Source organism: Geotrypetes seraphini, chromosome 4, assembly GCF_902459505.1.
Source record: "Geotrypetes seraphini chromosome 4, aGeoSer1.1, whole genome shotgun sequence".
Classification (NCBI taxonomy): Eukaryota; Metazoa; Chordata; class Amphibia; order Gymnophiona; family Dermophiidae; genus Geotrypetes; species Geotrypetes seraphini.
Window position 1 is genome coordinate 35090248 of NC_047087.1, and position 16867 is coordinate 35107114.

Genomic DNA, 16867 nt, shown 5'->3' on the forward strand with positions numbered 1-16867 from the left:
CTGTACTTATTCCGAAGCATAGTCGGCAGCCACACTGAAGTGCAGGAAGGTCCTGCGATGACTGCATTTGCCACCTCTGCCTCCGGAAGACGTAAGTGGCGTCGGAAGGGGTGGACTGGCAGCTGCAGTCATTGCGGAACCTTGCCACAACTCCCTGTGTCTGCCGGCCCACCCCCTCCAACATCACTTACATCTTCCAGAGGCAGAGGCAACAGAAGCAGTCATCATGGGACCTTGCTGGTTTGGAGGGAGAGAGGAGCATAGAAGGGTGTTAGAGGGAGAAAAAGGGGGTCAGGGTGGCATGGAATGGTGGTGGAGGGAGAGAAAGGGGGCAGATGCTGATGGAATTGGTGTGCAGGGAAAGGAGAGAGAGACATAAGGGAGAAGGATACTGGATGGAATTGGGTTGGAGGGAAAGAAAGGGGGCAGATGCTGATGGAAGTGGGGGGAAGGGAGAGGAGAGAGTGAAATGCCAGACCATGGGCGTGTGGGAGAGGGAAGGGAAGAACAGGAGAGAGATGCCAGACCATTGGAGGAGGGAAGGGAAGAAGATGGATGCCAGAATAATAGGAGTGAAGGGAGAGATGGAAGGGGAATACAAGGAGAGAAGATGCCATATAGAAGGGGCAGAGGGTAGACAGTGGATGAAAGGAAGAGAGTGACAAGACTATGAGGAAAGCAGAAACCAGAGAAGACAATGTAGAAAAAAATTCTATTTATTTTTTTTGCTTTAGGGGAGATGCATCGCTGTTTCTGTGGTGTTGCATTGTATACAGAGTCCAGCTTCATGGTGGTTCAATTTAACCTTTGTCTACGTTTTTCTATTTTATCCCCCCTTTTACAAAACTGTAGAGGGTTTTTTTTAGCACCGGCCATGGTGGTAATTGCTCAGAATTCTATGAGAGTCTGAGCTGTTACCACCATGGCTAAAATACACATTATAGTTTTGTAAAAGGGAGAGAGGGGTTAGTTGTGATTACATATTCCATACTAGGCGAAGGTGTTTTCTGTGTTCTGTGTTCGAAAGACATGGTTTTCAGTTAGTATTCACTGTGTAGGATTGATCTGTACTAGTCTGGCTTGTTTAGTTTTACAATGGGTGTATTGATGTTGTACTGCTCAGTGCAGTATGAAAGATGCTGCCTTTTCCTAGGTACACTCTTGTGTGATGTGTGGATTGTTACTAAAAATCATGTTTTTCATACAGATTGTGGGGGGGGGGTGTCAAAAAATGATGGGCCTCAGGTGTCACATATGCTAGGTACACCACTGCCTTCATAGTTTATATCTAATCCACAAGCCTGCTTTTAGGATCTACAGGGTATGTATCCCTCTGATTCATGAGAATTTCACTTCTCATGTTATCTTATCCATTCTTTTTATTATACAACTGCTCAGATAAGCATCATTCTTTGACGTGATTGGACCTTGAAAACTAACGGCAACAGTGTTCTCCCCAGAAATTTTTCCAGCCATGAAAAACATTTGCTGCATTTAGTGTGCCACAAAAAAACATTTGCTCTGTTTAGTGTGCCGGAGTTAAAAAAGTTTGAGAGACGCTGCTCTATACCATTTGAAAGAGGGCAAATATTTAATTATTCACTTCTAGAATTGCATACTTCTTAAATTTAATAAAAAATTATGGAACAAATGTCAAACCTTAAGAAAGGCAGTCATATTGAGCATTGGAAAATAACTAATAATAATTAACTAATACAAATAGTACACATTTAGGGCTCTTTTTACTAAGCTGCGCTAGCAGTTTTACTACGCGTTTAGCTCGCGCAGAATTGCCGCATGTGCTAAACACTAATGCCAGCATTGAGCTGGCGTTAGTTCTAGCTGTGTAGCGCGGCAATTCTGCATGCGCTAAAAACGCTATTGCAGCTTAGTAAAAGGAGCCCTTAATTTTCCCCACCACCAAATTTCCCCGTCCCGCCCCACCCGGCTACTTTTTCATGCCACCCGGCTGGAAAAAATTTCTGGGAAGAACACTGCTAAGGTATAAGACAGATTTTATGCAGCTTATCCTAAGAATAAGTAGTGGACTTCCCCAAGCCATCTCAATAATGGCTATGAACTTCCCTTTTAGGAATTTATCCAAACCTTTTTAAAACCCCGCTATGCTAAATGATTTCACCACATTCTCCAGCAACAAATTCCAAAGTTTAATTCACATTGTGTGAAGAAATATTTTCTCAGGTTTGTTTAAAATCTACTACTTAGTAGTTTCATCGCATGCCCCCTAGTCCTAGTATTTTTTGGAAAGAGTAAACAAGCAATTCACATCTAACATTTCCACTCCACTCAGTATTTTATAGACTTCTATCATATCACCCCTGAGCAGTCTGTTGTCCAAGCTGAAGAGCCCTAGCCGCTTTAGCCTTTCCTCATAAGGAAGTCGTCTCAGCCCTTTTATCATTTTCGCTGCCCTCTCTGTACCTTTTCTAATTCTGTTATATCTTTTTTGAGATATGATGATCAGAATTACACACGATATTCAAGGTGCGGCCATACCAATTTCCATTCCTTTCCTGATAATTTCTAACGTTCTTAGCCGCCACCACACATTTAAGATGAGGGTTTTAATGTATCCTCAACAATGACACCTAGATCCTTTTCCTGGGCAGTGACTCCTAACATAGAACCATGCATCACTTTGCACTTGCTCACATTAAACACCATCTGCCATTTTGATGCCCAGTTTCCCAAGTTTCTCTTACAATTTTTCACAATCCTCTTGCAATTTAACAACTTTGTATCATCAGCAAATTTAATTATCTCACTAGTTATTCCCATCTCCAGATCATTGATAAATATGTTAAAAAGCAGCAGTTCCAGCATAGACCGCTGGGGAACACCACTATTTACAATCCAAAAAACCTCTTTAAGAAAAATGCTAATCTCTAGTCTGGGAAGACTGTAAAAAGGTCTATTTCATTTTATTTTCTTTTGTCTGTTTAAACAATTTGTTAAGAAGGAGGAAAAAGCCTCAGACTCTGACCTGCTGCAATTACTCTAATACAAACGGATACAAACTTGGGAGATACCTCACTGGCATTAAAAAAAACCTCCTCCTCCCCAAATCTAATGTGTTAAATTCAAATTTTAATAATTCACTCCAGAACTTTAAGTTAATTTGTCTTGTGCTTTAGTGCTCTCAATAAAACGTCTGCAAAGTTCAACTCTTATTCAGAAACTGGTCTATAAAGTTCAACCATTACTCAAAAACTGTAAAGTTCACTTATCTTGTATTTGCAGTATTTTCTGTGTAGTTAAGCCATACTAGTAAAGCACAGCCAGAGATCAAACCATGCTCTTTTTGTGATCCAGCCAATAGCTGACGATGGCCAGCCAGTGTTTCACTGAAGCTGCGTCAGGGCAAACCAAGCTTAACTATAAAAATTTTAGAGAAAATTGAGTACATTACTAGACATAAATCTTTGGAAAACTTATACAAAACAGCCTCCCATTTGTGCTCTATGCTCAACGGCATGCAAAATGGCCACTGTAGAACTGGATTTCATCCATCACAGCATCTGATGTCATCATTATCATGATGTTACGATTTCAATGACATCTAATAGATTGTTTAAACAGCTGATTCTACTCCTGGGAAAATCAACCCTGTGAAATAAAATTAAATAAAGTAGAACAGAGGTTGGAGATTTGAAAAATCTGTCAAAATACATACCAGAGCAGAAACCGCAACTCATTGTCAGAATGATACTTACTACTCAGCGTTTGGAAAATCCTCTTGAGTTTGCTCACATTTTCTTTGTTAATAGCGGTGTAAAAAAATAAAGAATGTAAGTTTAAAAAGTTTCAGAAAAATAAATGTCAGCCAATCTGAATTTATTCCCGTGGGTTCTTCAGACGCCAAGCGAAAAATCCATTCCTGTTCTCGTTATGCTATGAAGGGTCTGTTTGTGATGAAACTACACTCCCTGAGTGTGAAGACCATCTAGATGAGTGTCCCTGCCTAGCATCAAAGAATCTGTGATTAGACATTTTTGATGGTGAGGGGGCTAGAAAGGGAGTTCCCGAGTAAGACTGTATGGTACTATCCACCATTGTAGCTTATGTAGTCATGATATCATTACTAATACCATCATACACGCCCACTTGCAACGGGGACATAAGTTACGGTACAGGACAAATTGTGAGTCGGTGGGAGTGATGTATCTCATTAGATGTCCCTGTCAGCTGTTTTACGTGTGAGTATTATTGAACATCTGATTAAAATAAGTTGGAACCCAAGAACAGTACCGGGTAGAGCTTTAGATTCTTGCTCAGAAATAGCTAAGGAGAAGAAGAAAAACCAAAACAAAACAACCCCTCAACAAATTTTTAGATTGAATCAGGTTGGGCAGACTAGATGGACCATTTGGGTCTTTATCTGCCGTCATCTACTATTTTACTCTGTTACCTTCAGTGAGGTAAAGGGCAACAAAATGATCAAACTTCAAATCCTGATACCTGTATATGCAACAGCAGAACTAAAGGTAAAAACTAAAAAAACTAAAGGTAAAAATTAAAGACAAAACTAAAGGTAAAAATTAAAGACAAAACTAAAGGTAAAAATTAAAAAAACTAAAGGTAAAAATTAAAGACAAAACTAAAGGTAAAAATTAAAGACAAAACTAAAGGTAAAAATTAAAAAAAAGGGGAGGTTGGCAATACACATTTCAGGGGAAACAAACCTTTAAAAAGCTAACCTAAAGCAGTAATTCATGATTTCTCTCTGGTGAATTGATGCCTTAAAACCAAGAATTAGTGAAGCTGCAAAGAATGAAACAGAGCCATGACTCAAATTGGAATGTTCTCTGCATCTCATAAGATGAAGACGTGACTTGCTGCAGAGTGCCAAAAGAATAAAGAAATAAGAAGTCTTACTCGGGCTTCTATACATTTCATTTTAAGTATCAGCCCCCACCCACAAACACAGATCGCTTTAGAGTCAGATCCTCTGTGGAATTTTCAGTGTTATTTTACATACCGGACTTTTTGGCTGTGGTGGGCACTGTTCCAGCTCCTGGACTTCCAGGAGAGCCAGTCTTTTTACTCAACAAGCTGTTGAAGAAACTAGCCAAAACACCTTCACTTGCAGCAGCATCTAGAACAAGAACCAACAAATAAGAGTGACTTTGAATCGCTCAGAGGTTTACTTTTTTCCATTGTTGAAATGTATTAAAATCTCATAAGTTGTTAGGCAATTCATTACTCTACCAGGCAATCCCAACCTGAATACTCTTCTTTTATCTATTAGGGGAACTACATATACGGCCTCTTTTACAAAGCCGTGCTAGCCGCTGCCGCGCGGCATCACCCCCAAAGACCTTTAAATCTCTATGGTCTTTGGGGCCGCTAGCGCAGCTTTCTAAAAGAGGCCGATTATTTTTGCTTTAAAAAATTACTGAAAACTATTTTGTTCAGAAAATATGCATTTGGCCTGCAATGATCTGGTGATATTTTACTCGACATCTTGTCATTGTGTTGAATTTATAATAATTTTCATTTTGATGTAATTTCTAGTTACTTTCTAATTGCTCTTATTGTTTTCTGCTTTGAACCTCAATAGTAACTGCAGGTTATAAGATCTTTTCAATGTAGTATAAAATTTGGATTACATACAAAGCAAATGCTTCTCAAAATGTATTTATTTAAAATACAGTCAAACCTCGGTTTGCGAGTAACGCAGTTTGCGAGTGTTTTGCAAGACAAACAAAACATTATCGCAAATCGTGACTCGCAAACCGAGCATTGACTTGATTTGCGAGTCGTCGTCCCCCGCGAACCGGCATCGCCCCACTCGTGAAAGCCCACCCCCCCGCGCAAACTGGTATCCCCTGCCCAAACTGAAGGCTTACCCCCAATCTGGCACTGGCACGCAGCACCAACCCACAGGAGGTGCCAGCCTTCTGGCTCTCATTCTCTCCGAGAATCTCAGAGAGAGGCAGGAGCAGAAGGCCTTGAGCATGCGCAGATGCTCAAGGCCCAGTCCGACAAGCAGCATGATCTTTGGGCACCAGGACCTCCTGTGGATTGGTGCTGTGTGCTGGTGCCAGATTGGGGGTAAACCTTCAGTTTGGGTGGGCGGAGGATGAGCATTCGCGAGGGGGGGGCCATGCCGGTTCGCAGGGGGTGGCGTTTGCGGGTGGGGGGATGTGGAAGCGCACCAGTGGCCTCGGTGGGGGGGGGGAGGTGGAACCAATCAAGCAAGTTTCCCTTACTTTCTATGGGGAAACTGGCTTTGATAAATGAGTAATTTGGTTTACGAGCATGCTTCTGGAACAAATTATGCTCGTAAACCAAGGATCCACTGTATTTATATTCCATCACATCCACTGTTCTGAGTGGATTACAATTTACATAAATTAACTCAACTTAAGGCACATTAAGAAAAACTTCTCTCTCTGTCCTGGATGGGCTCACATTCTAAACTAAAGTGCCTGGGGAAATAGCAAGAATGAACAATATAATAAATATAAATATGTACATAGCTGAAGAAATAAAATAAGAAAAAAAATAAAGAAAATAAAACAAGAGAACACAAAATTAAATAGATCCCAACAGAAATAAAACAAACTAAAATAAAACCAGGTAAAATAAACTAAAAATCTGGTCAGTCAAAGTGGTGGAGCCGGTACGATAAAACTCCAAAGCAGGCCAACCAGGCTCTTCTGAACTCAATGCAGGAATAGCATAATAATAATAATAACAACAATTTATATACCGCAGGACCGTGAAGTTCTATGCGGTTTACAATGATTAGAAATGTTACAGATTGAATGGAATAAACAAAATACAGACTTAGTGATTGATAGATTTAGGGATCGTTTGTTGAGGATTAAGGATTGTATATGTTGGTTTCCTAAGTATTTCAGAACAGATGTGTTTTTAGGCGTTTCCTTAATTCCCTATAAGTAATAGGCACGAGTAATTGTTCTAGATCTTTACCCCAAAGTGCTGCTTGATGTGAGAAAAGATATTGGTGATGACTTTTAAATTTACAACCTCTAACCGGTGGAGAAACAAAGTTTGGGTGTGAGCTTCGCTTGTGTCTGTTGATTGTGAAAGAGAAAAGGTTGGTTATATATTTAGGAGCTAAGCCATAAAGTACCTTGAAGCAAAAGCAACCAAACTTGAATTTCACACGTGCCTCCATCGGCAGCCAGTGTAGATGTCGATAGGAAGGTGTTACGTGATCACAAGTAGTCTAACCGCTGCATTTTGTACTAGTTGCAATCGCTGCATATTCTTCTGGGGGAGTGCCAAGCAGGCGATGTTACAATAATCGAGTTGACTCAGTATAAGGGATTGTACCAGAATTCAAAATGATGAGGCATCAAAGTAAGCTCTGATGGACCAAAGCTTCCAGAGGGTGAGAAAGATTTTTCTTTTTTTTTTAATAATTCTTTATTCGTTTTCAAATTAAACAACAAGTGCACAAAAGAATATATTACAACAAATTATTCCAGAATAGCACTTTGATATCTGCCATATAAACATCTAGTAAAATCAATAACTCCCCCACCACCCACCCTTCATCATATTTTCAATAAAAATATACACATATTATATATCATATTATATATCATATTATAACATAATATATAACATTATTTCCAACTCCCTCTCCCCTTTAGTGTGCTAAAAAAGAAAACGAAAAGGAGAAGAGAAGAAGTGATGACTATTCACTGCAATTTTTTGCCAATGGCCCCCATATTTTTATAAATTTAATATATGTCCCTCTTTGTACTACTATTGCTCGTTCCATATTAAATATATGGCATAATGTATTCCACCAAAATGTATAACTAAGGGTTCTGTGATTTTTCCAATTGTTAGTTATGTGTTGGATGGCAACCCCTGTCATAAAGATTTTTCTAATCAAGAAGTCTACCTGGTCTTTCATGGTCAGGCTCTGGTCCAGTGTTACTCCTAATATCTTCATAGTGGGTTGAATGGGGTAACTAAGGTTACTGATGCACATTGGTGCTTTAGTGTCAAGTGGGTGTGGCAATGTTATGAAAAATTTTGTTTTCTCTGAGTTTAGTTTTAGTCTGAATTCAGTCATCCATTGCTCCATTCGATTTATTTAATTTAATTTTAATTTAATTTAATTCTTATATACCGCTAATAACAGTGAGGTTTCTAAGCGGTTTACAAAAATGATGCATTAAAAGATACAATAAATAAAAATAAATAAGATAGGTACTTGGAAATTCCCTAATTGTCCCAAAGGCTCACAATATTTAGTACTTCTGTTGCTTTGAGGGTGACTTCTGAGACAGAGTTGGTGAATGGGATGATTACCGTGAAAGTCGTCAGCATAGCTAAATAGTTTTATCCCCAGCTGGGACAGTTGTGCACCCAATGAAGACATGTAAACATTGAAGAGCAAAGGGGATAGTGGTGATCCCTGTGGCACGCCAGATGGATTGCTCCATGTGTCAGAGAGATCGTGATTAAAACGACTTGGTAGGTGCTTGATATAAGGAAACCTCGAAACCAGTTCAGTACCTCTCCTCTGATTCCAATTGCGTCTAGGAATTGTAATAATTTTCCATGGTCCACGAAGTCAAAGGCAGAGCTCATGTCAAATTGCATGATTAGGGCGTTGAGGCCCTTACTGAACAAGTAACGCAAATTGTCCAGAATGGCCGCGACTACTGTCTCAGTGCTAAACAGAGGCCTAAAACCAGATTGGGTTTCGTGCAGAAGAGAGAATTGGTCAAGATATTCCATTAGTTGGGTGTGTACCAATCCTTCTATGATTTTTACCATAAATGGAATAGATGCTACTGGTCTATAGTTGGTTATTGATGTTGATGATTCTTTACAATTTTTTAGGATTAGGGTTATTATCATATGACCATTGTTGGTGAGGAATTTTCCATTGTTTAGGTTATTGGTTAGATAATTCAATAGAGATAATTTAAAGTCTAGTGGAGCTGCCTTCATAATCTCTGGGGGACATGAGTCCAGGACACAGTATGATTTAGAATATTTGTTACATAAGTTTATGTAGTTATTCCAATCTAAATTGTGGAAGGAACTCCAGATCATGTCCGCTGGTATTTCATTTCTTTGTATATAAATTGATTGATGTTCGTATGCAACAATTGTCGAGTAGCTATTTCTTAGGTTTTTGATTTTTGAATCGAAATATTGTGCTAGATCATTTGCTGAGGGTAGCTTGGTATTATGCATGGGTTGAGTGTGGCATGTGGTGTCAAATAAATTTGAAACTATGTTGAACAGTTCTTTTGTATTGGCTCCTTTTGAGCTAGTATTAGATGAGTTAATTTTGGATGAGTAAAAAGTTTTATGTTTTCCTTTTATCTGTTGTTTGTAGAGTTTTATGTTGGATCTCCAGTTGTTTCGGTCCGACAGTTTTCCCGTTTTATTCCAGATTCTTTCTAATCATCTTACTGATTGTTTCATTGTTAGGAGTACAATGTCAAACCATTTGTTGTATTTGTTTGAGCAGCTTTTGCTCTTTCGTATAGGGGCAATTTTGTCTAAGATGGACGTGCTAGTTTTCATCCAGTAAGCATAGACGTCAGCTCCTTCTTCTTCTTTTATCTTTGCTTGTAGATCATATTGTGACCAATATTCCTCTGGGTTGATATGGCCCCTTGTGAGGTGTTCTCTTTTTGTCCGTGGGTGTATCTTAGATTTTAGCCGAGTCCAAATTAGATTGAAATAATAAGTGAAATGGTCGGACCAGATATCATGACACCAAGTACTGTCTGAGAGAGAGATGAGAGGTTTATGATCTCTTTTATGGACATCGCTACCACATCTAGATGATGGCCTTTTTCATGCGTTTGAGTGGGTGAAGGGAGATTGTAATTGAGTAAAGAAAGAAAGTTTTTAAAGTCTTTCGCTTCTGGATTGTCTATTTCATCTAGATGTAAGTTTATGTCTCCTGCGATTAGATTATGTGATGAAGTGATTGAGTTATGTAGGACAAATTCGCAGAAGTCTTCTCTAGCTTTTGGCCAGCTTTTCGGCGGAACATAGAATAGTATACAATAGAGGGAATCTTCTAGTTCCTTATTGCTAATTTTACAGGCTAATATTTCTAATTGATTGGTCATTTTGGAATCCAATAGTTCAACTTCCTTGGCGACAATTGCTAATCCTCCCCCTCTTCTTCCTTCACGATTTAGCATGTGAATTTAAAATTATCTGGTATAAGATCATTTATTATTGGGTCAGCTTCAGACAGAAGCCATGTTTCCGTTAGGAAAAGACAGACTATTTGCTTGTTGATGATCCAGTCTTTAATTAAGAATGCTTTGTTCCTAACAGATATGGTGTTAAGATATGCACAGGGAATGGAGGTAGATGTGTTAGGTTTGGTGGATGTAGTGGTTCTGATAGGTTTTACTTCCCTTGTCCTTTTATTTTTGGGGATACGTTGATGTCTTCCATTGCTTGAGACTACCTTGATATGGTTTGCTCTACCTTGATATGGTTTGCTCTATCTTCCTGTGGGTTGATTATAAACCTAATGGGTAAATCAGGGTAATGGGATGAGTGTAGCTGTGGAGAGTGTGACTTAACGTTCTTAATGTTATTGCATATTAAATAGATTAGTAGGATCAGTAGGAGATGCATGCTTGTAGATTAAACTGACTCTGTCTTGTCCTAATTGCTATTTGGTGTTTGTTACTTCCCTTTTCAAGGATAATTAATTAGCAGTGAATATAAAAGCCCTAGATCAGATTCAATAACAGGTAAATTAACAGTTAAATTAGTAGAATAGCAGAAAATCAGATATCTGATATCGGTGCTGATGTTTAAAATTTCCCCGCTGGTTCGGGGGAGGGGCGGATCGCTTGCCTGCAGGATCGGGCTCCTGCTACTTTCTCCTGCCCGCTGGTATCGGTGCTAATGTTTAAAATTTCCCTGATGGTTAGGGGGAGGGGTGGATCACTTATCTGCAGGATTGGGCTCCTGCCCGCTGGTATCGGAGATGATGTTTAAAATTACCCGCTGGTTTGGGGAAGGGGCGGATCACTTGCTTGCAGGATCGGGCTCCTGTTTCTCTCTCCTGCCCACTGGTATCGGTGCTGAAGGCCGGCAGGGTCTTGAAAACTCAAAACGGCCAATTGCTGCACGATAGCTTCTCATTCAGTTCTCGTTGATCATCGCAGGGCTTTTCAGATGAGCGGGCCAGCTCCGAGGCAGGACTGGGCCTTCTTTGGCCGCAAAGCTGGGTGCCTTCAAGGGCTGTCCTCCTCCTTGGAAGCACAGCCTCCAAAGCTCACTCTTAACCGATATTTCTGTTCTGTGTTCACAGCTGAAGCGCCGGGATCGGGACCACAGAAGACAAATGTGAATAGGGATGGAGGAGTAATAGACCCTGATCGATTTTCAGAGGGTTGTGTTCATGAGGAGTTAGCTAAAATAAAAGTAAACAAAGCAATGGGGCCGGATGGTGTACATCCGAGGGTGCTGAAGAAGTTCTGGTAGCTTCACTAACTGACCTTTTCAACGAGTCTCTAGAGTCAGGAATGATACCAGAGGACTGGCGAAGAGCGGATGTGGTCCCTCTTCACAAAAGTGATAGTAAGGAAGAAGTAGGGAATTACAGGCTGGTAAGTTTGACTTCTGTGGTAAGCAACTTAATGGAAACACTTTTAAAACAGAGAATGGTCAAGTTTCTGGAATCCTGTGGATTACAGGACCAGAGGCAACATGGATTCACTAGAGTTAGGTCTTGTCAGACAAATCTGATCAATTTGTTTGACTGAGTGACCAGAGAATTGGACAGAGGATGTGCGCTAGATGTGGTATATTTAGATTTTAGCAAAGACTTTGACAGTGTTCCACACAGACATCTAATAAATAAACCGAGTGCCCTCGGGATGGGTCCCAAAGTGACAGGCTGGGTCAAGAACTGGTTGAGTGGAAGGCAACAGAGGGCAGTGATCAATGGAGATCACTCTTAGGAAAGGGATGTTACCAGTGGTGTGCCTCAAGGTTCTGTTCTTGGGCCTGTTCTTTTTAACACTTTTATAAACAATATTGCTGAAGGGTTGTCGGGTAAGATTTGTCTCTTTGCAGATGATTCGAAAATCTGCAATACAGTGGACATGCCAGATGGTGTGAATAACATGAAGAAAGATCTGGTGAAGCTTGAAGAATGGTCTGAAATTTGGCAACTAAAATTTAATGCTAAGAAATGCAAGGTCATGCATTTGGGCGGCAAAAACCCAAGGGAACGATACAGATTAGGGAGTGCTTATGTGCACGACAGAAAACGGGACTTGGGTGTGATTGTATGTGATGATCTTAAGGTGGCCAAACAGGTTGAAAAGGTGATGGCGAAAGCTAGAAGGATGCTAAGTTGCATAGGGAGAGGTATGGCTAGTAGGAAAAAAGGAGGTATTGATGCCTCTGTATAAGACTTTGGTGAGACCTCATTTAGAATATTATGTACAATTCTGGAGGCCGTACCTTCAGAAATATATAAAAAGGATGAAGTCTGTCCAGAGGAAGGCTACTGAAATGGTATGTGGTCATCATAAGGTGTATGGGGGACAAACTTAAAGATCTCAATCTGTATACTTTGGAGGAGAGGGGAGATATGACAGAGATGTTTAAATACCTATGTAATGTAAATGAGCATGAGTCTAGTCTCTTTAATTTGAAAGGAAACTCTGCAATGAGAGGGCATAGCATGAAGTTGAAGTGATAGCTTCCGGAGTAATCTAAGGAAATACTTTTTTACAGAAAGGGTAGAACAGTCTCCCAGAAGAGGTGGAGACAGAGACTGTCTGAATTCAAAAGGGCCTGGGATAGGCACTTGGGATCTCTTGGAGAGAGAAAGAGATAATGATTACTGCGGATGGGCAGACTAGATGGGCCATTTGGCCTTTATCTGCCATCAAGTTTCTATGTTTCTAATGCGCCACCCTCTTCCTGACAAGCTGCCCGCAGGGAACATCGATCACCACCCTCTATCACACTGTGTCGCAGCATACTATCAGGCACAAGCAGAAAAGGATCATGATCCTCCATCAACCACACAACAGTTTATACAACTTCATCCCAGTGGTAAAAGACAGGTACGAGGCCCACTGCACTAGTTATACTACTATTACAGGTATGGAATTAGGTGTCTTTGCTTGAGTATATCACTTCTTTTACTATTAAAATTAACCATCATCATTTTTTGTTTTCTTGCGACTAGCACAAAGCAGGTATCTTTAGCGTAATATGAAAATTTAAAAACTAAATCAATTTCTATTTCTATTGTACAGGTGACAATGGTCTCCTGATAACATCACAAATTAAGCCATTTCTAATCAGTGATAAAGCACAGTTACTTACCGTAAAAGGTGTTATCCAGGGACAGCAGGCAGATATTCTTTACGCATGGGTGACGTCACCGACGGAGCCCTCGGTACGGACCTTTTTAACTAGAAAGTTCTAGTTGGCCGCACCGCGCGTGCGCGAGTGCCTTCCCGCCCGACGGAGGAGTGCGTGGTCCCCAGTTATGATAAGCCAGCTAAGAAGCCAACCCGGGGAGGTGGGTGGGACGTTAGAATATCTGCCTGCTGTCCCTGGATAACACCTGTTACGGTAAGTAACTGTGCTTTATCCCAGGACAAGCAGGCAGCATATTCTTTACGCATGGGTGACCTCCAAGCTAACAAAGAGGGAGGAGGGATGGTTGGCCATTAGGAAAATAAATTTTGTAACACAGATTGGCCGAAGTGTCCATCCCGTCTGGAGAAGGCATCCAGACAGTAGTGAGTAGTGAACGTGTGAACTGAGGACCAAGTGGCCGCCTTGCAGATTTCCTCGATGGGCGTGGAACGGAGGAAAGCCACAGAAGCAGCCATAGCTCGGACTCTGTGGGCCGTGACAGCACCTTCCAGTGAGAGACCGGCCCGAGCATAACAGAACGCAATACAGGCAGCAAGCCAATTGGAAAGCGTCCGTTTGGAAACAGGACGACCTAGACGATTAGGGTCGAATGACAAAAAGAGCTGAGGAGATGAGCGGTGAGCCCTGGTGCGGTCAAGGTAGTAGGCAAGGGCACGCTTACAATCCAGCGTGTGCAGCGCCTGTTCCCCAGGATGAGAATGTGGTTTAGGGAAAAAGACGGGCAACACAATGGACTGGTTGAGGTGAAAAGCTGAGACCACCTTTGGAAGGAATTTAGGATGGGTACGCAGGACCACCTTGTCATGGTGAAAAACCGTGAATGGTGGGTCGGCGACCAGTGCATGCAGTTCACTAACCCTCCTGGCAGAGGTGATGGCAATTAGGAAAAGCACCTTCCAGGTAAGAAATTTGAGCGAAGTTGTGGCAAGAGGCTCAAACGGAGGTTTCATGAGAGCTGATAAAACCACATTCAGGTCCCAGACGACAGGAGGAGGCTTCAGAGGTGGTTTGACATTGAAGAGGCCTCTCATGAACCGGGAAACCAGTGGATGAGCCGTGAGAGGTTTTCCGAGGATAGGCTCGTGAAACGCAGTGATGGCACTGAGGTGGACTCTGATGGAGGTAGATTTGAGGCCAGCATTGGACAGCGAGAGCAAATATTCCAGTACAGTTTCCACCGCTAAAGAGGTGGGATCGAGATGATGCCGTAGACACCACGAGGAAAACCTGGTCCACTTCTGATGGTAACATTGGAGGGTGGCCGGTTTCCTGGAGGCGTCCAAAATGAGACGGACAGGCTGCGATAGATTCTCAGGAGAGGTCAGCCCGAGAGAAACCAAGCTGTCAGGTGGAGCGAAGACAGATTGGGATGTAGTAGAGAGTGATGCTGCTGTGTAAGTAGAGTAGGAAACACAGGAAGAGGAATGGGCTCCCTGGAGCTGAGCTGGAGCAGGAGGGAGAACCAGTGTTGGCGAGGCCACCGAGGGGCGATGAGAATCATGGTGGCCCTGTCCTTGCGGAGTTTGGACAAGGTCCGCAACATCAGAGGAAGTGGAGGGAAGGCATACAGGAACCGATCTCTCCAATCGAGCAGGAATGCATCTGGGGCCAGACGATGAGGAGAGAAGAGTCTGGAACAGAAGTGGGGCAGCTGATGATTGTGAGGTGCTGCAAAGAGGTCCACCTGCGGAGTGCCCCAGTGAGCAAAGATGGAGTGGAGTGTTGGAGGGTCCAGCGTCCACTCGTGAGGCTGAAGGATGCGGCTGAGATTGTCGGCCAGGGAGTTCTGTTCGCCCTGGATACAGACAGCCTTGAGGAAGAGATTGCGGGCCGTGGCCCAGGTCCAGATGCGGAGAGCCTCCAAACAAAGGAGGCGAGATCCGGTGCCGCCTTGCTTGTTTATGTAGTACATGGCGACTTGATTGTCTGTGCACAGGAGAAGAACCTGAGGACAGAGAAGATGCTGGAAAGCCTTGAGGGCGTAGAACATGGCTCTGAGTTCCAGGAAATTGATGTGATGTTGACGCTCCTGTGGGGTCCAAAGTCCCTGGGTGCGCAGATCTCCTAGGTGGGCTCCCCATGCATAGGGGGAGGCATCTATGGTGATGATCATGGAGTGAGGGGGCAGATGAAAGAGCAGACCCCTGGAAAGATTTGAGGAGTTCAACCACCATTGGAGAGATTGCTGAAGAGATGATGTCACAGAGATGGGATGAGAAAGAAGATCCGTAGTCTGTGACCATTGGTTGGCGAGAGTCCATTGAGGGGTTCTGAGGTGAAGACGTGCCAGAGGAAGGACATGTACTGTCGAGGCCATGTGACCCAGGAGGACCATCATCTGTCGGGCAGGAATGGAGGGATGCCTGAGGACCTGACGACAGAGACGGAGCAGGGTCCACTGACGATCGGAGGGAAGAAAAGCCCTCATTAGTGTGGTGTCCAGAACTGCTCCGATGAATTGAAGTCGCTGGGTGGGAAGTAGATGCGACTTGGGGTAGTTGATCTCGAACCCCAGGAGGTGGAGGAGAGAGATAGTGTGATGAGTAGCCTGTAGCACAAGTTGAGACGTAGGTGCTTTCACCAACCAATCGTCCAAGTAGGGGAACACCTGGAGGTTGTGAGACCTGAGGAAGGCCGCTACTACTATAAGGCACTTGGTGAATACCCTGGGTGATGAAGCGAGGCCAAAAGGTAGTACCTTGTACTGATAGTGGCGGTGTAGTACCTGGAAACGCAGGTAGCGGCGAGAATTCGGATTGATTGAGATGTGAGTGTAGGCCTCCTTGAGGTCCAGGGAACATAGCCAGTCGTGTTGAGAAAGAAGAGGGTAGTGCGTGGCAAGGGAGAGCATTCTGAACTTCTCCTTGACAAGATACTTGTTGAGGTCCCTGAGATCGAGAATGGGACGGAGGTCTCCCGTCTTTTTGGGTACCAGGAAGTAGCGGGAGTAGAATCCCTGACCCCTTTGTTCTGGAGGTACTTCTTCGATGGCATTGAGGAGGAGGAGGGATTGAACCTCCCTCAGGAGGAGGGGGGTTTGAGATGAGTGCGAAGCAGACTCTACGGGAGGGTTGTCCGGTGGAAGAGTCTGGAAGTTGAGAGAGTAGCCGTGGTGCATGATGTTGAGGACCCACTGGTCCGATGTGATGACCTCCCAACGGCTGAAGAATATGAGGAGACGACCTCCGATTGGTTGTGGAAGAGGTAGCGAAGGTGGAAGACTGGCTATGCCCTGGAGAGAAGAGTCAAAAGGGCTGAGAAGGTTTAGCAGGAGGAAGAGGCTTGTTGGTTTGATTAGACTGAGAACGAGCCTGTGCCTGGTGCTGGTGCTGCCGGGGCCGCCGAGGTTGTTGAGAAGGCGGATTGAGCGGCCTGGCTGAGAATCTGCGCTGATAGGAGGATTGAGGCCTGAAAGGTCGGGCAGGCGGAACCTTTTTCTTGGGTTTAATCAGCG

At 42.9% G+C, this 16867-nt stretch overlaps 1 protein-coding gene across 1 annotated transcript in view; it reads right to left on the minus strand.

Annotated features, from left to right (window-relative positions):
* Positions 1 to 16867, minus strand: part of DYNC1LI2 (dynein cytoplasmic 1 light intermediate chain 2) — a 125249-nt gene that overhangs the window by 8800 nt on the left and 99582 nt on the right. Inside the window, exon 12 of the mRNA XM_033941511.1 lies at positions 5000 to 5116. Coding sequence (XP_033797402.1) covers positions 5000 to 5116 — 117 coding nt within the window. The remainder of the gene's footprint in view (positions 1 to 4999; positions 5117 to 16867) is intronic.